The 25,365-nt window shown below is 25.9% G+C and overlaps 1 protein-coding gene across 1 annotated transcript; it reads left to right on the forward strand.

Annotated features, from left to right (window-relative positions):
* LOC107455133 (exosome component Rrp6) lies at nucleotides 1-25,314 on the forward strand. The gene is made up of 21 exons (XM_016072598.3): nucleotides 1-197; nucleotides 2,152-2,288; nucleotides 5,215-5,326; nucleotides 5,460-5,561; nucleotides 7,004-7,188; nucleotides 7,956-8,031; nucleotides 10,297-10,407; nucleotides 10,494-10,637; nucleotides 11,763-11,953; nucleotides 12,496-12,652; nucleotides 13,475-13,623; nucleotides 15,807-15,857; nucleotides 17,484-17,595; nucleotides 18,373-18,505; nucleotides 19,379-19,485; nucleotides 20,824-20,913; nucleotides 21,162-21,248; nucleotides 22,468-22,611; nucleotides 23,198-23,363; nucleotides 24,006-24,058; nucleotides 25,133-25,314. Exons 1-21 carry the CDS (start codon nucleotides 117-119, stop codon nucleotides 25,241-25,243), a joined length of 2,499 nt encoding a protein of 832 aa, XP_015928084.2. The 5' UTR covers nucleotides 1-116; the 3' UTR covers nucleotides 25,244-25,314.
* The last annotated feature ends 51 nt before the right edge of the window (nucleotides 25,315-25,365 follow it).

The raw sequence follows: 25,365 nt of genomic DNA on the forward strand, positions 1-25,365 counted from the left end.
GAAATAAGTATTGATTTGTTTGTTTACATCGTTGTTCGGTTCTTTTTGCATGTTAAGTTGTGTAATTTAAGTTTTTTTTAAATATTAATAAAATATAAGTAATAAAAAACGGAAACATGGATGATTCTGTCATTGAAGCAGATGAAGAAGAGTCATTCTTTGTTCCTGGTTTTAAAGACGCTTCTAGTTTTTCACAAGCAAGTTTATATTTCTTCTTGATTATACATACCTAGATTTATATATTGTGTTTACCTACCTATGATAAAATTACTTATTTTATCGGACTGTTCTAATAATAATTTGGAATTTAACCTATTATAGTTATTTGATGTTTAAAGCTAGTCTATTTAGGGATGTAAATATAAAACAGTGATTTTATAAAATATCAGAATTTATAAAGTCTTTGTAGTATTTCTTTTAAAAAATATCTTTCAGCAATTCATATGCATAGCAGCCTGTTTAAATAAATATTGTGGGGAAAATTTGTTAGCTTTGTTTCAACTTCCTAACACTCGTTGCTTCTGAATTTACTAATTAAAAGTTTGCATAGAAAACATTTTCCAAAGTCTTAATTTTTTTTGTTATCTTCAATTGTTTTCCCATAATTTAAATGCAAGAATATACCAATAACCTTAGGTGTAATTCAGGTTCCTGTACACTAAATAGGAAATTCTTGAATCTTACAATGATTTCATAAATCAAGAATCAGCATATTTTCTGGAATCCTAAATAACAGATTTGGGATTTTGAATGTTTATTTAAAACAAGTCATATTATGTGCTGTCTTAACCTTCCAAAATTTAATAATGAATACACTTATTATCCATTATCAAAACTATGGTTTTTACTATAGATTTTGCTATTATAGTTTTTATTATCGATTTTACTATTGTGTCCAATACTATTGTGTTTGAGAAATAGTGAACCTTGTTGAGAAACAGAATAAAACACAAGTATTTATTTTTCCGGAGATAAGAGGAATCCAAATATGCAATTGTTGTCTAGGTCTGTATGGAATTAATTTATTCTTTTCTTGTTTCGGATAGATTCTAGAATTGCCCACCCTGTGGCGATTTTTTAAATCTCACCATACTAGATTTCCGGAAGATATTTCGGGGAGATTATTTTGAATCTCTGATCACACCCCCAAAATTCTTTAACCTCATTGGTTATTATATATATATACCTACACGAAATTCAGGTTTGGTTACAAAAGAGATAAAAGGGTTTATTTTTTCACCATTTCGGTTTGGAAGATATATGAATGAACTTGTTGTGAATTAAGTCAAAATTAATAAGAGCACTGCTATCAGAGTAAAGTTGTAGTTATATTTTATTCTATTAAAAATATTTTAATGAGTTTGTAATAATAAATTATTATTTTTTTTTTAATAATCAAAAAGCAACGTTTATCCCATTAATAATCGCTAACTTGGCAAGGTTTCAAAAAGTCGCCAAGAGTTCCCAAATAGAGTGTGGAACTGAAGTTGGTCTTGGAGCTAACATACTCAATTAAAATTAATGTTTTTTAAAGTTTTGCACAATAATGAACAAAATAAAATTACTTGATTTTTATAAACATAACTGATATATTGTGTATTATCCATCATTTGTACAATTTTGTTAATTAAGTGATTGTTGGACTGTATTAAAAGTATTTGTGGTATTAATATTAAAAAATATATATTTTTAACTTTAAAAAAAAATTTTTGTCACATATGGTAATACATTTTATTGATTTGGTACTGTAGTTTTTAGTTCAATTCAATATTTTTTTCTGTATTTGTTTTATGAATATAGACATAAAGTGTGTTGATTTTATACAAAAAGCTACAAAGTTAAAAATAAGTAGTACTATAGAGTATATAACTCTATTTACTGTTCAGATATTCTAATTAAAAACTCCTCTTTGCATGTTTTATTTTATTTTATTTTATTTTTAAACCTAACAGTTTACAACAGATCTTAAGCTTAATTTAGCTATTATCAATCAAAATGCTGACCTATCTTTGCACTCTTGTAAATATATTATAATTACATTCATGTGATATACTACTAAAAACAGATTCTTAAAAATGAGTAACTTCAGTGCTTTGTGTGATCATTGATTTCTATATTTTTTTAATAAAATGCTGTGTGTTATGTTTACAGACTGTGCTTCGAACTGTTGTTGGGGCAACAAAAGCTTCAAATGAGCTACCCTCTTCTGGTGATAACTTTGATTATTACAGTACATTTCCAGGCTTTAAATCAGTATTGCAAATGAAAGGAAAATCTATATTATCTTTGTAAGTATTTTATTTGTATTTATTCAGTAAGTCTTAAGAGATTAAGGCGCTTTTTTCATTAACAAAATACTATTGCAAAAAGATAGTTTTAGAGTAAACTATTTGTTTGTCAGAATTTTATAGTAAATGAAAGCATTTAAAAAAATGAATTCAGAAATTTTAACTGAAATATATTTAATAAAACTATGCTCTTAGGTTAAAAATCTTGATTACTATGGAATTAGCAGTAGCAGTATTATGTTATTGTTATTATCATGATAACGTTGAGTGACTAAGATGTTTTAATTTATTCTTATTGCTAGTGATAGTACTTGACTTTGAAAACTACCTGTACTTAAGAATTGTTCTTTCAAAGTTTCTAGGTCCTTTTCTTAATGTAGGTCTAGGTCCTTTTCTAGGTTGTATTTAATATAATATAAATGTTTTTTTTTTGTACGATAAACAATGCAATTAGTAATTGATTCATTACTAATTCTACCGAGAATTAATTAAAAACACTTCTTGAAAGGCAAAATAAAACAAATATCACTGAAAACTGAGTCGTATGTTTGAGTAAAACTGAGTCGTTGTTTTTTTAAAAAAGTATTTGAAAATGTGCAAATTACATTAGATAGTTTTAGCATAACTTTATATTAAGATAATTAAAATTAAACTTTTAATTAAGGTTTAACCTTAAATATATAATATGAAAGGATTTTGTTCCCTTGAAAGATATAATCAAAAACTAGACTATTTTCAATAAGTTTTAGTTATCATTTATTTCTAACGTTAATTAACCATTAGTAAGTTGCAGCAGATTTGGAGTGAAAATTAAAATTTTGATTGTATCAACTGTTTCATATGTTAAATCCTGGGTTGACATTCTATAAAATCTATGGGGAATAAATAAAATTTTCCTTTTCTTTTTTGTCGTTGGTGGTGGCACTGTTCACTGTACCTAATAATCATTATTGTTTTAAATTTTTCCCTTCATATTTTGCTTTTGAAATTCGTAGATAATTATCTTCTTCGTTCATGTTCTTTTTCCAGTAGCAGAAACTTCTATTAATCCAAAATGCCATGAAAATGAAAATCTCATCATCTTGCAAATAGTCCCTTTGAAACATGTTTATCAATAGCTAAATTTTTTTATTAGAATTTACAAAAGATTGAAACTGTTCCCAAAACCTTTGCTACTTTTCTATATTGCCTTTAAATGATTCTAACTTAATTATAGACAATTTCATTGTGTAGGATTGGTTAACAAGTGTTGTATTAGAGGACTCTTAAATTCTTTGCCAAATTCATCTTATTTATAGTCAAGGTTGCAAGGTTATTGGTAGTTGATTTGCTTTAAAAAATTTTAATGGTTTGAAAAATAAGCACTTTAGCAGTATCCATGTAGCTTTCACATTAGGCAATTCTGTTATCATATTCTTCATAAGAAAATAAACTATTAATTTTTCTGCTAATTTAATTTCATTTTAGGCAGTTGCCAAGCGATTACAAATATATATTCAATACTTCTTGAAGAATACTCTTTTGACTATTAACATAAGTTGAAAAACGTGTAATATTACCTCGTTTAGTATTGCATTTAAATAGCGACATCTTGTCTATCATCTCAGTGGTGATTCTTGATTCTTATTCATAGAATGTGAAACAAAATCCCTCAGTATAAACATGGCAAGAATTCTAACTTCAAAGTCCTGATTTATAAGCAAATTTTGTCACTAAATAATCTTGTGTTTTGTGATTTGTAAATAAAGATGGGAGATCCAAAAAGATTGTGTATACTTTGTGACATGTACACTATGCAGCCGTGAGCTTGATGCCATGTAGAAATGGACATACTATAATTTCAGTTCTCTGAATAATTTCTCTTTCGCAATTGTGATTCACTTCATTTAAAAATCCAATTACGCAATTTGTATTTATATGCTTTTTAAATCAATATCGCAATTTGTTTTCATGCAAGTTTAAAATCCAATATCGCTGTTCGTATTCACAAGATCTAAAAACCCATGCATCACGATTCATATTTATGCTATTCAAAAGGCAATATTGCAATTTGTATTTTTGCGTTTTTAAATCCAATATCACAATTCATATTCATGCAATTTTAGATTCCAATATCAAGATTCATATTTACGCAATTTTAAAATCCGATATCACAATTCTTGTAAGATAGAACTTAACTAAGCTTTTTCTAAAATTAGTTACTATAAAACTATGATATTCTTTACTGGTAGGTGATTTAATTATAAATATTAATTTAAAATTTTTTATTAAATATGAATAGCATATAAATTGATATTTTTGTTATCGAGTTTTTGCACGTAAAATTTTCAAGTTTTATAACTTTTTGTCGCAATTACCACTGACAATATTTATTTTTAATGTCACAAGGAATATGCATAAAAATCATATTACAAACTGGCATAAATTTAGCACCTTAAAAATAAAAGTATAATTTTTCTTAATTATAAAAATATAAAACAGTATCTTTTGTACTTTTATGAAAACATCATTTGATGCTAATCATTCTTGTTCAATACTTATGTAATCCTTGATTGTTAAGTTCTCAATGGGACATTTTGTAGATTTCAATGAACAATATATCTTTTTTTGTTAATCTTCAACAGATATCAATCGCATGGAATAAAAAAATTAAGATATGTGTTATGTTCATTGGAAATTCAAGGTATTCTGTATTATGCAGCCAATCCCTAAAATAGAAACTATCCCCAAGCATAGAATTTTTTGTGAGTCAAGTGAAATGCTTAGTACTCATATTTAAAGACAATTTAATTTTCCTGTGATAATTTTTAAAAGTTTTCTTTAATTATTTCCAACAGTTCTTACTTTTATTTTCCAATTGCTAATCACTCTAATTATTATTCATTTTTATATGCACTAAATACTCATATAAATATTTTTGTTGCAGAATGACTTCCATTATACAGGCTCATGGGATTCGTGAAAAATTTCAAGGTCTTGAACTTGAAGATCAGTTAGATCTTTTAATAGAAGTAAATGACTCAATATTGGAAAATGCAGTAAGCCAAACTTCTATATTAAAAAGTTTTATACCTACTCAATATCAATAAATAGTAAAACTAATGAAAGGCCTTTTCATTATATTTATTTTCATTCAGCTTTTTGATTATTTAAATTTTGATATATTTTTAGAGTAACTGTTTGGACGAAGCTTCTGGTGAAAAGAAATCTGAAGAAGATCTCATTATTGCTGTTAAGCCACCCACTGCTATTAATACAAGTTGGAACAAAAAGGTAAACTTTGCAAAGTAGTGGCTTATTCTTATGATTCTAATTTACAAATATTATTATAAAAATTAGATTACGGGAGAAATAAAACATGCTAACTGTATATAATTTTCAGGATTTAATTAACATAATTTATTATCTTATTCATTTATTATAAAATCTAAGTAAATATATATACGTATACATGTAAAATTTCTAACAATCTATTTATATTTATGAGTGCTCGCCAAATCAATTATATATATGTAGATATTTTTTTGTAACATCTGTGGAATCGAAAGTCCTATAGTCAGTCACTGAGCAGTAACATGTGTACAAGGTTCTGGATTGAATTTTCTTGCCCTTCAGATCTATATCTCAATTGAGGAAGTGGCCTCACCAATCCTGATGGCATGTCTTCAGATCATCCTCTGGGGAAATTTCCCAAACCGTCCCTAATTGTCATTATGCAGCTGTTGTGCAATGTAAGTAAAGTAAACAGTTGTGTCATGTGTTGTATTTTTTGAGGGAGTTTATTTTAATAATTACTCAAAAAGCTACTGTATTTATGAAAAAAGCAAATCAATCATTTTTCTGAGGGATGTGAACCATGGTGAATCAGGGGATAGAGCGTTCGCCTTCCAATGAAAGCGGGATTCGAACTGGGTTCGAATCCCAGCGATGACTGGTCGATACGAATTAAGCACCCGGCTTATACCTACCACAGTGCTGATGTGAAATATTCTCAGTGGTAGATGGATCATGGGTTGGAGTTCCCTTGCCGTTAGACTAACCATGGGATGTTTTCCTCTCCATGTAACGCAAATGCGGCTTAGTTCCATCAAAATACACTCTGGCAAATTTCTCCCTATACTTGGTCCAAGAGTTCCCTTGTCTTCTGGATTGTGTTCAAAACTACAAGGCTACAGAGTGGAACATTAGAAGTCTTAAGCCCTAAAATTGGGTCAGCTATTCAACAAGGGTTATATCAAATAAGTACACGGGGTATGCACCACGGCTGCCTATTTCTGCAATATTATGGTTATTTGGTGAGAAACATCATGGAACATGCGCATAAATTTTACTAACTTAAGTGAACTAATGACTTTATTAACTTTAAGTATAGTTATCATTGTAAAACTGATTTAAATTAACGATTGGGGAATAATTCAATCTTCATTTAATCATTATCTTTCTATTTGTGTTATTTTAGAAAAATCATAAATGGTGTTAGAAATTATTTCAAAACTTTTTTTCATGATCTATTAAATGAAATGAATATGATTTGGACCGAAAACTAAGAAGTAAGAGCTAAGAAATTTCAGTATTAAGTGGGTTGTACGTTGCAATTCAGATTTTATTACTGTTATTGATGTTTAAATATTAAAGTAATATGTGTAGGTAAAAAGTTTTTATACTTTTTAGTTCGTTATTATATAGCTTATTAATATTTTTCACAATTGTTTTAGCAATTTAACTTAGGAAGTCCGTCAAGTTACAAGTTATTGACAGCCAAAAATATTTCAAGACCTCAGCTGTTATTTAAGGATAAAATTGATAACAGCAACACAATTTTTGTGCCTGTTATCAAAGAAAAGCCCAATTCTATAAAACCTCTTGCTATCACTCTAGAGAAAAATGAGGATAAAGAAGAGTAAGTTAATTTTAAAAGCATATTTTGATTATAATTTCCTTTACTTATCTTATTTATTCATTGCAAATTCACTAAATAAAGCTTAGGTTTTTATAATTATTCATTTTTAATTATCAACTGTATCTTTACAGTTTTGTTTAAAAAAAAACCTAATATTTTATGTATGTCTGACATCTGGCTTATTATTCATGTTATTAAAGTAAAAAGAGTATCTAACATCTTGTATGTTTAAAAGCTTTGATATTTTTTTAATTATATTAATATTAATAGGGATGATCAGATAAAGTATTATTGACAAAATTCTCTTTATTATTTTGACTTAGTAAAAGTATTAAAAGTTAATGCTCATATGATTTTAAAAATGATTTTTATTACTTTTTCAAAAAATTAATAATTTTTTAACGAAAAATCTGTGTTTCTTAGTAGAATTATGTAATCTTAGTTTACAAATATGATATGAATATGTGTGTCTCAATGTATGGTTAACAGGTATATCAATTCAAAACAGGAATACAGTGGTAACAGCCAGTTTCTGCTAGGAGAAATTAGTTAATTGCCAATTTAACTGCAATTTGCTATTATTAAAAAAAAATATTCTAAGTTTGTTCTGCCATATTAATTAAAGTTTTATCAATTTTGATTATTTTCAAAAGATATAAAAGAATGAATTGTTCGATTCATAACTTAATGGTTATTTATTGTAGTTTTTATTGCTTAGTTCTAATGTAAAACAAATTTTAAAAATTATTTCAAAATATTATTCTTAGGTTTTGTCATCCATATGAATTAGAAATTGAAAAATTCAATCCTGAAGAGGAGCATCTCCAAGAAGCTGAATTAGTTGTAAGTTTTCTTGAGTAAACTACCTTGACTATGTAATTCAAAAATAAATCTTAAACTATTTCCAAGAATAAGAACTTTAAAATTGGGGTTTTTCAAGGTTAATATTAATCTATTTTTGTGTATTCTAAACTATTAAAAAGGAAATTCAATTTTTTTGCTTAAAGAAATACTGCAGGTTTTCAATTATTTAAACTTTTTTCATTGAAATATTGTTTGTTAATCAAAGTAAAGTTCTATATTTTTTTTAAAAACTCATATTATATTTTGTTTCATATTCACTAAAAATTGCAAGTAATCTTAGTTTAAACATAGATAGTGTTATCAAATTTTTTTTTTTTTTTTTTTTTTGAAATAAAATTATAAATTCTAAGCTTAGTGCCAATCAATTTTCTTACTATGCTTAAGCTTTTTTAATCACCTTTTATATAGAAAGTTGCAATTTTTAATTTCTTTAGAATAAATTAAAATAGCACCCCCCTTAAAATAGCACCCATGCTTTTCTGTTCCAGAATATTATTTTTTTTCAAATTTCATTTTGCATAATAAATAAATAAAATAAAAATTCTATTCAAGTGATCTGCATAAGCATTAGATTGTTTAACCACTTTCTTGATATCAGTATTTGAATTGTTCGGCTCAATTTCAAAAAAATTCTTGCTTAAGCTATGCATTTCCGAATTACAAGTTTGGCTATGTTTTATGCGTTGTGGTATGCTGATAATTGCAAAAATTAGAACTCGTTTAACTTATAAATAGGCTAACCATTTTTTGAAAGTTACTTGAATTCTAAATGTTTTGATATTTAGTTAAGATTTAGCAGCTGTTAAACCATACTCACAGAAAAATGTTTTATCACTTTATTCGTTGAGTTTAGCTCAATTTTTTATCACATTCTCAAAAAATATTTCTTTAGCTTTTATTATGCCTTAGTTTTTCTGTCAGATTTATGTCAGCCTGTATTTTCTTGTAATTTTACCATCTGCTATTACATTTATTCAATATTTCATATATTCAAGCATGAAGTTCTACCACAGACCTATAATTTCGTCTCACCTTTTTAGAAAATTTCCTCAATTTTTTGCTATATTTCAATGGATGCTGAAAAATAACCATAGATCCAACTCTAAAGTTTTGAAAACATATAATGCTTATCAATATCAACTTGAAATATAGGAATTAATAAATTTTTATGTCCAGTAATGGTGACTCAGGTGGTTTGATGTGGTATATTAGGGAGTTATTAGAATAATAAGTTTTTTTAAATCAAACTGAACTTTTTATCGACAATTTTGTTAAATCTTTCATATTCATTGTAAAACTTTTATATTTTAGTAGTATAAACTTCTAAATTCATACTTTTCGTCTAAGAACGTTCCATTATTTCAAGATAATATTAAAAAGTTTTTAATTGCTATATTTTTTGATGTTTGTAATAATTCCTTTTGTTAAAAGTTTAATAATTTATTGTAAACTTGATTAATTAAGCTATTTTGAACATTTTATTTATCATTTTTATTGAATATGACTATAATTTTAAATTAATTTTAACAGATTCATTTGAATACAATACATGGATCATTCGTTGAGTGCAGGTTAAGTCCGATAAATACCATACCAAATAAGTAATACCAAATAATTAAATACCAAATAAGTTACAAAATTTCTAACTGTCTGTATTTATTTATAAATGCTTCACTAGCTAAATTGATTAATTCTACATTCTAAATTTCTCTAAATTATAATCTCTAAGCACTTGCCTCTTAACTGTATAGAATATACAAAACTAATTTCCATAACAATACAAATTAACGCATCACATGAATGCACTTTTTTATCAGGCATTAAATAATTTATTTCAAAAGTATTTACTTATAAGTATTTGATTAATACAGTTAATCGATTTGGTATTTATTTATTGTATCAGATAATGTTAAATTTATTATCCTGAAATATTGCTGTAATTAGAATTCATTGTAATTTTGCTCTACAATCTCATATCTCTCAGAAAATTAATATGTATTTAAAAATGGGAAGTTGGTAGTTATATTTTTACCACTATTAAATTATTTACGTTGCATTGAAGTGTACATTTATGAAAATTGTTTTAAGTAAATCCTTACTATGAAATTATTGAAAATAGCTGTTCCAAAATACCTAATCATATTACTGTGACATCATCTTAATACTCTTAATTTCTTTATTTATATGCCTTATATACCTGTTTTTATATGTTTACTAATATTTATGCATTTCTATCTTTTTTAGTTCCCTAAATCCTTGGAGGAAACCCCATATATGTTTGTCGACACTGAAATGCTATTGAAAGAAATGTGCCAGGAATTAAAAATAGAAAAAGAGATTGCGGTAGATTTAGAGGTATTAAAATAATTTTACACTCAGTACAGTCATCACATTAGAATCATATGTGTGTTTTAAACAGAATTATGCATTTTTCTTCTTAGCATCATTCATATAGAAGTTTCCAAGGCTTTACTTGCCTAATGCAAATATCCTCTCACAGTAAAGATTACATAGTGGATGTCCTAGCTCTTAGAAGTCAGTTGCCTGTTTTAAATGATATTTTTACGGACCCTAAGATTGTTAAGGTAATTAATTTATTTTCTGTTTACATAATGAACTGTTTTGCCTGTCTAAATTAAAGTGTAATTAAACCTAACATTATTTTCTTCCATTCCATTTTTTCCCTCTTCATTAACCCTACAAACAATAGCACTAGTAATGCCTGATTAAAATTTTCATTCAGTTCAAAAATATATAAATAGGAAAAAAACAGTCGTCAAGTTTCAAGCACTCAACTAATAGGTGTTCATTTTCAAGACTTGTAGGATGTGGATGAGAAGAAAAAAAAAGTGGTTTGAAATATAAAAGGTAAAACGAAACTAAAAAGCCACAGTACCCAAAGGAGAAAAACGATGTAGGAAGAAAAAAATAAAAAAACAGTGGCCAAGGGTGTGTGGAAATGCATTCTACCTTGATTTGCCCATCTTGACCACTGTTGGTTTTTCTAGTTTTGTTTCTCCCTTTTATTTTTCCATTTTTTGCTGGCTCCTTTTCGCTTTATATTTCAAATCACTTTTGATTCTTCATGTCTGGCATGTCTTAAAATGGGTGCCTGTTTTTGAGCACTTGAAACATGTCACCTGTTAATTCCAAATTAAATATATTTTTAAAACAAAAAAAGTTTTTAATCAGGTAATATCAGTTTGGATTATTTATTTAATAGCACTATTAGTAAAACATCTTTAATATTTTTCTAAAGAAAAGCAAAAAATTTGTCTCGATTATCAATCGCATTTGATACCAGTCACCATAAGTTGACCATTATTGTCCTGTCATCAGAAAAAACATTTAGAAAAATTATTGTTTAATATGTTTAAAAGTTTATTTTCCCTCCAAAATTTTAATGAAGAATAGCAATGTTGCTTCCACTCTGTCCTGCTTGGTTGGAAATATTGCTTAAGGATATATCTATTTTTTTAATTTCTTTTTACTATAAAAGTCTTTATATTTATTAACTTTGTGTTATTTATCAGATATTTGTTACCAATTTGTCTGTAAATTATTCAATCTGTTTTTTTTTTTAGCTTCAGATACTATTTCATTTTTTATAAACGTTAGCTGAAGTGAAAAATATTGATTTTATTGCGTGTGTGCTAAACTATTATTGATATTTGTCCATCTTTCTTCACTACTTCTATATGATATTTCAGGTTCTCCATGGTGCAGATATGGATATTCTCTGGTTACAGAGGGACTTCGGTGTCTATGTTGTAAATATGTTTGATACAGGACAAGCTGCCAGAGTTCTCCATTTTGCACATTTATCTCTATCTTATCTCCTGAAACATTATTGCAAACTTGATGTTGATAAAAAGTTCCAGTTAGCAGATTGGCGTATCAGGTTAGTTATTGTTTACAGGTGGCATTATTATAAGTTTTGATAACCTATTTAATCCTGTAATTGAATTTGTCCAGTGAGAGATAAACGAGGCAAAGGATAAAGTAGTAATGTATTTAAGTGAGGGAAAGGATAAATTAATAATGAAGTTGGAATGAGTACAGTATAGTAAACACAAGTGTAATAATTTATTATAATATATTATTAATTAATTTTAGGAATTATTAGTTAATTTATAATATGTTTTGTTCTCCTTTTTACATCTTTTGTAAAATTACAAATTATGATAAACTCAATAAAAAATGAGGAAAATGATAAAGTCATGATAGAAAAGTGTTTACTAATAAATGTTTGATTTATGTAGTAGCATATAAAATTATAATTTTTGCCCTTGATACCTTTTGTGAAATATAGATTTTTTATGTCGTTTGTTTGATTTAAGAAAAAACTGTTTAATTTACATTTAAAATATTGATGAAAATATAGATAGCTTTATTCTATTCATCGTTTGGTTTTTAAAATTACTAAAAGTGTGTGTATTTCAGGCCTTTACCAGAAGAAATGATCAAGTATGCTAGAGAAGACACTCATTACTTACTTTATGTTTATGACTGTTTAAAAAATGACTTAATCAATCAAGGTAATGAGATGAAAAATCTGTTGCATTCTACCTTTGAAAGAAGCAAATCAATTTGCTTAAAGGTAAATCTTATCTATTCTTTCCATTCTACAAAAATAACATTACAGATTTTTGCCCAAAAATTAATTTAATAAAGTTATTAAATGCAAGCAGAAAGCTTTACAATTCATTAAAATATATTTTTCTTAATGTTAAACTTTAAGAGGACTAATTGCATATTTTATAGACTTGTAACTATTATTAAAAAATTTTAAGACTTTGAGCTTTATGCATTAAATTATATAATTTGATTAATGCTATTGACACCTTGTTATCATAAATTCCTTAAAATTTTACAAATTATAAACTATAAATTTTGAAGCTTCAGCAAAGTATTTATTGCAATGAAAATGTAAGTATCAAATAAATATAAAAATTCCTTCGAGTTTTTAAAAATTGTCCCATAAATAGTAGCATCTCAAAAAGTTTTTGATTTTAGAAAGAAAAAAAAAGTAATAGTTCATGGAAATTTTTCAATATTTTTATTTTGCATTAGATGTTTTGATTAATGTTAATTACTTTTTGTAGCATATTTAAGAAAATACTGACTGCTTACAACTTATATTTATATTTTTACTGTTTTTGAAATTTTTTTTTAAATATAATGAAATGATGTGATAATTCTAAGAAATAATTTTCTGTATAAATGCATGAAAGGCAAGCATTATAAAATTTGTTTATTAAATGCATTAAACAGAACTTATGTGTGTTTTTAATTGAACAATTAATACTTATGAAACACTCGAATATTTGCTTAAATAAGACACTATGCCTATAAAATATATTTCCTATATATGATTTCTTAACAAATTGAAATAAATATTCATTAGTTATATTTATTTCAGAAATATCAAAAGCCATTATTCAGTGATGACAAATTCATGGAACTTTATAAAAAAAGTAGAAAAATGTTCAATGGTAAACAGTTGTACTGTTTAAAAGAAATTTATTCCTGGAGAGATCGAATGGCTCGAGAATACGATGAAAGTCTTTTGTGAGTATTTAAAACACTATGTTAATGATCATTTTTGCAAATATGTTATGAACTTTTTTTCTTAATATTTTTTTATACTATAAGCAATAATTATCAAGGGTAAAGGAAGTTAAGTTTTGAATTTTTTGCATTGTTTTCCACATCAGTGGCTCATTAACAGCATCTTGGGTTTGCAGTTGACTAATGTCTTATCCACAATCACATGACCACCTAAAATCTTACGTCATCTGACTTCTTTTTATGAGGTTATTTCTTACACACTGTTTATGAACCAATAATGTTGAAAAACTACAAGAATTTAAAGAACACTTTTGTGTACCATTAAGTATAGTTAAGTTGGAAGAACGTTTTTGAATTAAATGACTCTCAGAATCTTACCTGATACAGTTTTGTCAAAGCCGGTCTTTCATTCTCCCGTGGACATGTATCAGTTTAAGTAGGTCTCTTTCTAATAAAAACACTGTCTAAAAGTTCAAGAATGAGCATAATAAAAACCAAAATTATTGTGAAAGGAAAGGTTACAGATGTTAGTATTTCTCAAAAAATAATTAAATTTTATGCAGTTGCATATATGCTAAACACAAAGCCCATAAGGCAAAAAGAACAAGCAAAACCTAATTGACTTTCTAACCTAGAAGAAAGAGCATCAAGTGCCTAGTCAAATGATTGATGAAGATCACCAACCATCTCATAATGAAATAAAACAAAAATATGTGAAGAAAGCAGCTCAGGTTATGATAGATGCTGGCCACAAAAAATTTAAAATTCACCATAGAAAATGTTTCTTATCAAAATAACTTAAAAGAGGGATTTTATTATATTATTTACAAGTAAAAATTTAAATTTTATCCATTAAATGAAAAAATTAAATATGTTTTGATATTAGTAATCTATTATTAGAATCTTTGTAATTTTGTTCATAAAATTAATAGATGAGGTAGGTTATTACATTCAATAAGTTTTTAAGTAATAAATTATTATGATTATATTAAAAACATTTACAGACTGTATTTAGTTGTCCTATATTTTTTTTAAAAAAGGCCTACTTATATTTTTCAGTTGTTAATTGTTACTTTCATTTTTGCTTAGTTTCAAAAATATGAATATTTAAAATCCCGTCCGTGATTTTTGCTGACCATGCTTAAGACCAACATTAAATAAATTTTTATAATTTGTCTTAATTTTAATTGATTTGTTTATGTTTAATTACAAAACAAGAGTAATAAGTAATATGTTTTAATCAATGTAATTGCATATTCATTGAAAATTGCTTTAAACTCCTGTGTGAACTAATTTTCAACCCCATCATTTTAACTTCAAATGCTAGAATAATTTTTTATCTACAGATCAAGTGTTAAAAATTTATTTAGGTATAAAGAAAAACAGTTTTGGATTCTTAAAATCTTTTTTAATTTTTTTGTTGGACATAATTAAATTGCCTACTTAATAGTTTTATTGACATAATGTAACTATATTTATCATTAATGAAGTTATATTAATATTTTACTCTGCACGCATTTATATTCTGGCTCGTACCCCCTAAACATCACTGGAACCAGAGCACCCGTCCAGGAAGTGCACTCAACATTCGGTGCAACCGCAACGACCAGACGACGCTTACCAGCGGCCACCTTTTAAGTCTCTTTCTTTCGAGGGTAGAGTTAAAATCTTCCCAAACTACCCCACGTGCCTCAGCATGCAGGCTTCTCCCCTACATATCCTGGACTGGACAAAAGGGACATTCTAAATAACCCAATTGGTGGCCAACTTCCTCCGGGTCATGAATTTCATGGACATTGTTTTGCCCTGCTAATTTTGGGGATAAGGAAGAAGGAGAAGACTCTGCATGTACATTGAATTATTGATACATTAGCTTTATTGTATAAAGCAACTTGATTTTGCAACCAAGTATTCTTGAAGTGTTATTGGAAAAATACCCAGACGCTCCCAAAACGTTCATATTTTGTCTGAATTTAAAATAAAGGGTTTGTATTATCTTGTAAACTTCAAATTATAAAGAAAATTAATTCAATTCTTTTCTGATCATATTTTTAAGCTGTTAGGAACATTTTGAGAAATGATTGTATTTAAAATTGAAATTCCAGCAGTGCACATTAAATTAAATTTATTTTTGTTATTTTTATTTATTTTTGCCTTGGTTTTTTACCAAATTTATCTTTTAGGTATGTGTTGCCAAACCACATGCTGCTGCAAATTGCTGAAGCTCTACCAAGGTAATTAAGACCTTTATCTCACTTTTCTTTAGTCATTATTTTACTTTGATATCTGTCAATAATTTGTTTATTTGTCTGTGCAATATAATATTTATTAAAAGGCACTTTTCAAGCATTTTCTTAATGATCTCTAAATAATTTTTTGAAAACTATTTTTGGCTTGTTGCTTTATAGTTGATTGACTTAACTAAAAGTAATGAATTAGCAGTAGTTTAAATTTTTAATTGTTAAATAAGATAATCTCTTAGCTTTACCTTTTTAATATTATCTTTAAATGTATACCTTAAAAACCACCAGCTTAAATTTCGGAAAAAGCTAGATCTTATACTTTAAGGTTCAATTGAAAATAATAAATGAAAAAAATAGATGTTTAAAAATGATATTGTATAAAGTGATATGATATTATTTGAATTTCATTTATCTTCTAACTACTGTTAGGTAAAATCTGTAAGTTTTTTATCAGTAAATTTTCATAAAGAAAAGTAGATTTCACATATCGAGAATAGCAAGAAACTAGATTATTGTTTTTAATGCCAAAGTGGTGTTGAACAAAAACTTATTTTTTAGTTATATGTTCACGTATATTGTTATTTTGAGAAACTATTTATGAAAACTGACATATATCATTAACAAAATATTACTATATATGTTTTATTAACTAAGTGTAATATTTAATTATAACGAATTGTTTTCTGTTCTGTAATTAATCTTAAATTCTTTGATGTATTTGCTAAATAAAATTCATTTAAAAAAACTAATTGCAATTATCTTTTTTGATTGGTAGCATATAATTAATTTATGAATTGCCTGAAGAGTTAAGACTGTGCCTAGGAATGACAGGGTTTATATATATTGATAAAAACAGGGAGGAAGAGAGAGTGACAATGACTCATTAATACATCTTTCTCTATGAGTTAACCTCCTGCTGCTGTTTTAATTGACCTCTAAAGTAATGCACAGCACGAAATTGGTTTATAAAAATTTATTTGCATCATTAACAATATATGATTTTTTTTTTTAACTTATTAGTTTAGGATTAAATTATAACAAGTTGTTATCCATTAAGTAATTAATCTTTTTTAAGTTATGTGACATATTTGTTGAATAAAATTAAATTTTTTTTTTTTTTTTGAAAATTAATTGCATTTATATTTATTAATGATGAATAACTGTTTCTTTTTTATCTAAATAACTACGAATAAGTACAAATTTAAAAAAAATTTTATTTGGAAGTGAGCTGTCTTTGTAAGTATTTGCCTTCAACACGGAAAAAGGCACTGGTGTTTCATGCTGTATTTCATAACCATAAGTTATTAAAATGCTAAGTATAGTATTTTTTTTATCTTATTTTGATCTAAGTTATTGAAAAAATATGAAAACAGTATAAAAAACATGTGTATTAAAAATTTGTAAAAGGGTTAACATAGAGGTATTCAGTTAAATGAGATTTTGCTTTTTTTTTTAATAGTTAATCTTAAAATTATCCTAATACAGTTAATTATAAAAACCTCTATTAGGTAATTTTCTTTATTAAATTTGATTGTAAAAATAGTAATGTTCAGTTTTACTTAATAGTTTTCATATTTGTATTTTTATTCTATATAAATTCTGTGCATTTCCTTATAGAGAACAACAGGGTATCTTAGCTTGTTGCAATCCTATCCCACCTCTTGTGAAACAGCAACTTAATGAGCTGCATTCTATTATTTTGAAGGCTAATGAATACTCATTAAAAGAGGTGATCTTCTATTTTATGTAATACATTATATTCTTTTTTTTTCTGATCCTTGCAAGCCTGGCAGCAGATACACTCTTGCAGGGCAGCAGATTAATTTTCATCTAAGTTTTCTTTTTAAGAAGCAAACAATCAAATTGGATTGGGGATTATTGACTCTTTTTTAAAACATCTCTCAACTTGTTTTGAATAAAATTTAAAACAGGATTGAGTAAACACCTCTAAGAGCAAAAGAGATTTTTTAGTTTTGTCTATTGATTACAGACATAACTGTGTTGAGATTTAATCTATTTCAGTATCAAAATATAAATTTGAATTTAACTTCACATAAAATAAGGTTTTAATGCATAATTTTTAATGACCTTCAAGAAAATTTTGCTTCATGTATGTTAGATTAAGCTGAAATTTTATGATTATCTGTCTGACTGCATTAAGCTTACAAACAAATTTAGATTTTTATAGATTCTGCTACCAAGATTGTAAGGTTAAATTCCTTGTTAAAAATTTATCGTTGTTTTTTAAAGTTCATTTATTGCAATGTTTAAAAATGGTTGGATAAGTTTCTTATGTTACAAAATGTAAAACTTGTTTATGTAAGCGTTCACACATTTTCCTCACTTGTTCCCTTTTAATTAAATATTTCTGATACATACTGAGCTTTGCTAAATTTACTATTTCAGGTAATAAGCAAAGCAAATAATCATATACATTAGAAATTTGTTTTTAAATGAATTTTTTGTTAGTTTATACTTAAAATAATTCGATTTTGTTTTATTACAGCTTGAATCCTTATATTATCATCAACAAGCTCAAATTCCAAAATCTAGTAATAATATTGATCTAAGTAGTTTAATTGATTGTCCTCATGATATCCATCATTTAGAAGAAAAGAAAGTGCACAATACTGAATCAAGTATGTTCTTTGAATTTTTCAGCAATTTATTTAATTTTTAGTGCTAAAAATTTGCTGTATGCAACTTTAATACTTAAACGGCTTAGTTGATTTAGTTTAGATCTGTACTAAAAAATTTATTTTTCTTCATTTATTTGTGTTAAAAAATAATTTTACACTTTACTCAAAATCTTGTTTTCATAAATTAAAATATAAAATTTAAGTATGTTTCCTTAAGTTTAGAATTCTTTACTACATACAAACCAGTGTCTATTATGTTTTATGAATATAAAAAAAAAATTTTGAATTTTGTCTAAAATCTTGTTTTTTTAAAAATTAAAATACTAAATTTAAGTATATTTCTTTTTGCATTGTGAATTCTTAGCTGTTTACCAAATCAGTTTCTGTTATGTTTATTATTATTATTTATATATGGATTTATGTATTCATTATTTTATATATCTTTTAATTATTTTGTTTTCTGACCTTTCAATATATATTTTTAAATTTTTTTTTTTGAATATTTTATTTTAATAATTTTTATTCTTCTCTATTCTTTAATCTTTATTATTTTCCATGTTTTTTTTAATATTTTTAATACTTGCAGCCTATGCACAATGCATGCAATTTATTAGTTTTCTTTATTTGCTGTATATATATATATTATTTTACTATTATTTTATTGATAAGGAGGTGATAGAAGAACGTTTGAAAAAAATTGCCGGATTTGTGGAGGCATACATTTATTTTTATCATGTTTATTGAGTTAACTGCATGTTTTTTCACGGAATAATTTTAATTAAATTTAACAAATGATCATCAGTTTTTAATTGTAAAGTGTGTGTGTTTTTTAAATATTATATTAATTAATTGATATATCATTTTTTTTATCAGGCTCATCTGAAAAAATGCTGCCACTTAGATCACAAAATCATGATTCAGAATTATTACTTAAAAAGAAGCCATCTCTAAGTGCTTTGTTTACAAAAGATCTTAAGATAGTAAGTAATTCCTACGTAATTAAGTAAAGAATTCAGAATAATTAAAGCAATTAAAAACAATTCTTCCAGTGGAAAAATGCGCTATGCAGCTGAAAATCCAAAAGTAATTGATACAAAAGAAACAATGAAAATTATGAAAAAATATGTCAACCGAAGCTGACGTCTTCAGTGGGTACCAGCTCTGGAAGCCATAAATGCAAAACCTATAATTAAATGTAAAATTTAGACATTTGTTGTGCTTTCTCGATAGAAAAGTCTTTGCATTTATGGCATCTGAAGCTGGTACACCTGAAGACGTCAGCTTCGGTTGTCGTATTTTGTCATAATTTTCATTGTTTAATTCCTACACTATTTATTTCCTTTTCCTTTAAAAAAGTATTAAGTCATTAGTTAATGAAATAATTTTCTATACCACATGATAATTTCATACCAAAAACTCTGAGGTTTTAGTTTATCATATGTATTTAGTTGATTGTATATTTATTATGCTTTAAAAATCTTTACATGATGTATCCCTAATATTTAATTCAAAATTTCAATGAGGTGGATAAATTTTGCCAATCGGTTTTTATTATGCTCTCTTCATATCAACATCTCTGCTTATCTTCAATAATTAAATATAAAGAAAATTAAACTAAATAACCAGAGATACTTGTGTATAGCTATAATTGGAAAGATAAAGTTAATATAGTTCTTTGTAAATTTAAGATTTTGAACATCATATATATGCAACATTATATATATATATATATATATATATATATTAAGATTTTGGATGTCTAATTGATCTGCACTAAAGCAATCTGGGAAGGGCCAGACTGTCCCCTTCAGTCTTTTTAGGCATGCAGCATTGTTCAACCTTTCTAGTGTTATAGATGGCTTCTTAACCTTCCAAACCTTGAACCTTTAGGCAAAATTGTGCAATTGTACTGAAATTCCCTGCTCTGCACTGGTTACCCATTGAATTGCAGGGGGAGAACCAATTTTTCCTTACAGGAAAACCTGCAACTAAAAGTTTTTGCCTTTGTAAATCATAATAAAATTTGCAAAATAATTTTGAGTAAAAGCATGTCATCTTTTTTAGATCTCTTGTAGAAAAAATATCCCTAAATATAATCCTTATAACAAAAATAATTGTGTTAAACCATAACCATTGATTATGAAAAAAGAATCTGCATTTGAAAACAGTGTTGGTCAGAATCCAATTATTTTGACTTCTTAATTTTTTTGAAGTGGATTATGTGAAAATATTTTTATAATGAATTTGCAAAGAGAATACAGTCTAGTTTTACAAATATAGTTATGAAAATAACTCTTTATGGTTTAAATATTTTCTAGTCTAAGCCTTCAGAAAACATGACAGCTGAAAAAAAATTACCCCAGAGAGTAATTGAAGCCATTCAGAAACTCAAAAGTCCATTTGAAAGGGTATGTAATTTAGAAAGTTTATATTTATTAAATTCCAAACTTTTTTTAAACATGTATTTGCAATTTTTTTAAAATTTGTTCTTCATATTGGTACACTATTTTGGTTAATATTCTTAAATGCATTATTTTGTTTATAAACTTAACTTTTAAAGGAAAAAATTCACTAAGTTTCTTTTTTCTTCCTTAAGATATTGTACATTAAAAAAAAAAAATTCACATTGTTTAATAATTTATTATTTTTGTTGTAGTTTAAGGTGACCACAGAACTTCAGAGCAATAGTTTGAAGAAACCAGAAAAAAATGTTGTTAATCTTATTGTTAACCATAATGAAGAGGTAATATTTATTTATTTCAATTATAAGAAAATTAACTTAAAGGCTTTTAGTAATCAAATTTCATAAAAGGGATTTGTATAATAAAAGTGCATCATTAAGAATGCAATATTTGAAATTGTTAATTAAAGATGATGATAGCTGCTGTCATATTACTATATAAATAATTAGAATGGATTTGTATAGCAGTGCAAAATTTAGCTTAAGTGGTCAAGTTTAGCTGACCTTGTAACTGATAATTGCAAATTGTTTTTAGTAATATTATACTACCCTTAATTTCATAAATAATTAAATTTAACTAATAAAAAAATTCAAAACTCATCTAAATAAAATGATTATTGATTCTGTACATAATATGTACATTATTTTTTGTAATACCTAATACAGTGCCTACCGTTTTATCTGATTGGATTACAAGAAAAGGCTGAGTCTAGTTATAAAATATCTACTTTGATTAAGAAATGGATAATACTTTCTTAATTTTTTTTGGCATTACAATAAAAAAACTATTTTAATTCAAATATAATATTAATAAAATTAAAGTTACATAAAGTCTAAATATTTTTTAAAAATATTTACTGACAGTAAAAAGATTTATTAGCTGTAAACATTTACGAAATAACCAAATTAATTTGATGATTCTAAAGATATTTTTTTCTGTAGTTAATTTAAAATACATATAAATAATTCAAAACTTTTCTTTGAGCAAAAATTATCTTTTGGCAAATAAATTTTATTTCTACAAATTTTTTTTAATTCATTCAGTTTATTCTAGAGTATATTTTGTAATTTTATTGGTAACACTTATTTAGGGGTCTGTTTTTACTTATTTTTATGCTCACTGTTTAATAGTTTAAATGTAGTGACTTTGTAAATTGCATTTTGCAATGTATCATTCATTATATTTAATTATTAATTTTGTAAAAAAATATATGAACTAGTTTTAATTTAACATTACTGGTTCATATATTTTTGGTAACTGTTCTGTGAAACTGTCCTGTGTTTCTGTATGATTCAAATTTTCTACTTAAACCATACAGAAAAGATTATCATTAGATAGATTCATACAATGCATGAATCTATCTAATGTGTAAAAATCTAAACACATTCTTATTTTTAAAGCATTTATGTTATCAAAGTTTTTTTAAAGATATGTTTAATTTTTTAATAATAACTGGTGAAGTTCAGTTTTCTTTACCTTTTTAATTAATATTTCTTTTAGACTGCAAATGATTCTTCATTGCATGCAAGAGAAGAAAATGCTGAAAGTGATGTGGAAGAAGTGGTGGAAGAACTTGATACGTCTGAAATGCCACAGGCTGATGTTTCATGTGAAATTATAAGCTCAACACCCATTAGAAAAAGGGTTTGTGTGCATTGACAGCTATTTAAAAGATATACGACGTGCAATGTGTACTACATATTAACAATAATTTAACAAATACTTTTTTAAGCAGTGTCTAGCTACATTTATGTGTCCATTTTTTTTTTTTTTTNTCATTTTTATACAATTTTTGTTTTTACCAATTCTAAATTTTTTCAAAATATTTTTTTTTTATTTGCTTTTTTTCTAAAAAGAAAAAGAGATTTTACCAAAATTAGTTGAACAAAATTTAACGAAAAATAATAGTAATGATTAAGTTTTTTTTTCATTTATTAACGATTAGAATTTAAATTCTCAGTAGAGTCTGTCTCTGATGTTATACCTGATGCTGTAAAAAGAGAGAAATTTTTAAGTTCAATATTTTTATTAAAAAGTTGCTGTAATACACTTGCATGCTATCAATTTTATTTCCTATACTGCTATATCTTTCTCCAACTGGCTCTTTCATATAATGACTAATTTATTTAGAGATTAATTTGGTTTTTTTTTTCTTCTGAAAAAAACCCCACCCATCTATTTTGAAGAGACTTGTTTGTGTTCGGTTTTAAGAATGTATATTTATTTTTAGAAAAACAAGAAGAAACGAAAACCTCAACCTGATATTACTCTTATTACAACTCCAGAATCATCTGGTCCACAAAGCAAAAAATCTAGATCTCCTGAAGTTGTAACTGTAGATGATGATAGCTTCACACCCTATGATTACAGTCAGTCGGATTACAACAAATTTTCTGGTGAGATATCTCATTCATCTTAGTCTGTTATGTCTTGGTGATAAAGTTTATTATGTATACTGTATATATGTAAAAAATTTATTATGTATACTGCAAACTTCTTACACTTTGTATCACGATGAGAAATTGACAAATTTCTTGTTTTGAACCTAATCAACTTTCTTTCAAATAGTGTCAGCCTGACAATCTTTGTTTCAGGTACTCGAAACATCATTTTCTCTATGGCGCATAAATTTTTTCCTATGTTTTTTTGTGATTATTCATTTTAGTTTAATCATATATTTATAATAATTTATTATAAAGACTATGAAAAGTTTTTTTTTTTCCTTCAATGCAAAATTGTGTAAAATATAACAATTTTGTAATCTAGTCGTGTGATTTAAATTACTCTTCACTGCTTTCCACTGAAAAAATAATAAGGATTTAAGGTAGCATAATACTTCTAAATACCTTTATTTATCATTATTACATGCTTTTCTCTTTAAAATTTTAATATGAATTATGTAAGGAAAAAAAATGCTATGTGTGCAATTATTTGAATAACAATTTGCTGCACTTCATTAGTTCTTATTTTAAAAATTTATGCAACGATTCTTTCACTTAATGTTTCAAAAATCAAGTTTTGCTTTTTATTTTACCCAGGTCAACCAAATACAAGCTTCAAATCTAAAAAGAAGAAAAACCAAAACTATCAAGTATGTATAGAATTTATCAGTTCCTGTCATCCATTTCTATCGATTAATGATTATCCCTCTTAAATTTTATTTTCTTTCATTAAATCTATTGTTTTAAAGATATCAAAAAATTTAATGGATATAATAAAGTTTTATATATATATTGTGATAAAAAATTAGCCAAGTAAGCTATTTTACTGGTTCAAAAGCGGGACCTCAAATATGATAATAATTAGTTGTATTTAAGTTATGATATCAGATATAAAAACATATCTTTTTTTTATGAATTTGCATATTTATTCACCATAAAAATGATCCCAAGAGTTTAGCAAGGAGAGTGGTTGAAAGTTAGTATCTTTTAATGTTAATTTTTTTTTGTGTGTGGATCTCAAGAAGTTTTTAAAGAAATTTAAAAAATTTTTGCATACATACAGTTATAAAATAATAGTCAAATTTTTTTTTTACGAAATTGATGAAATATTTCTTATGAAATAAAATTTTAAAACATGGCTATTTTGAAATTTTATTTTTCAGACTGATTTTATTCAAATGGTGAATTTTTGTGTAAAAATTTATATTCCTGCCAATTCAAAAATGTTTCAACCATTAAAAACTATTTTTGAATAAATGAATTTTATATATGAAAAATTTTTTGATTCCCTAAAAAACTGAAAATAGCATAAAAATGAAATTAATATTATGGGGCTCAAACCTTTAACCACTCTCTAGACCAAATCTTTGGTCACCGATTTCATAATTTAAATATTGGAATATCATTTAAACTTTTTTTTGCCCAACCTTTTTTCAAAGCTTTTTATATTGACGAAATATTTGTGATGTTTATAATTTTAACTCAAGATGTAAACATTTTTAAATAATATAGCTAAGGATTATTTTGTAATTGTAACTATCCAAAAAAAATCTTGCATACAATTAGTTTAACAATGCTGATCACATTGTGGATCAATAACCCCCTTGTTTTATATTTAAAATAAGTCTTTTTAAGAGGAATCGGCTAGTAAGACCTGGTTCAATTATGCAAAAGAATGTCACAAAAGCAAAATTATATTGTAATAAATAAAATTAATATTTTAGACACCAAGACCATATTTTGGAAAAAATAGGAAACATGCTAAGCAGGCCTCATTTAACAGAGATGGAAGTGGCAGTAGTACTGGACCTAGTACACAATGGCCAAAAAAGTAATTGATGGAAAACATTTTTGTTTAACTGTACAAATGTAAAGTGATTTTCATTAAATTTGTTATTTTATACCAGTTGAAAGTTTCTTAGAACTTTGATTTTTTTTCTTTATTTATAGTATACAT

The sequence above is a fragment of the Parasteatoda tepidariorum genome, chromosome 8, assembly GCF_043381705.1.
Source record: "Parasteatoda tepidariorum isolate YZ-2023 chromosome 8, CAS_Ptep_4.0, whole genome shotgun sequence".
Lineage (NCBI taxonomy): Eukaryota > Metazoa > Arthropoda > Arachnida > Araneae > Theridiidae > Parasteatoda > Parasteatoda tepidariorum.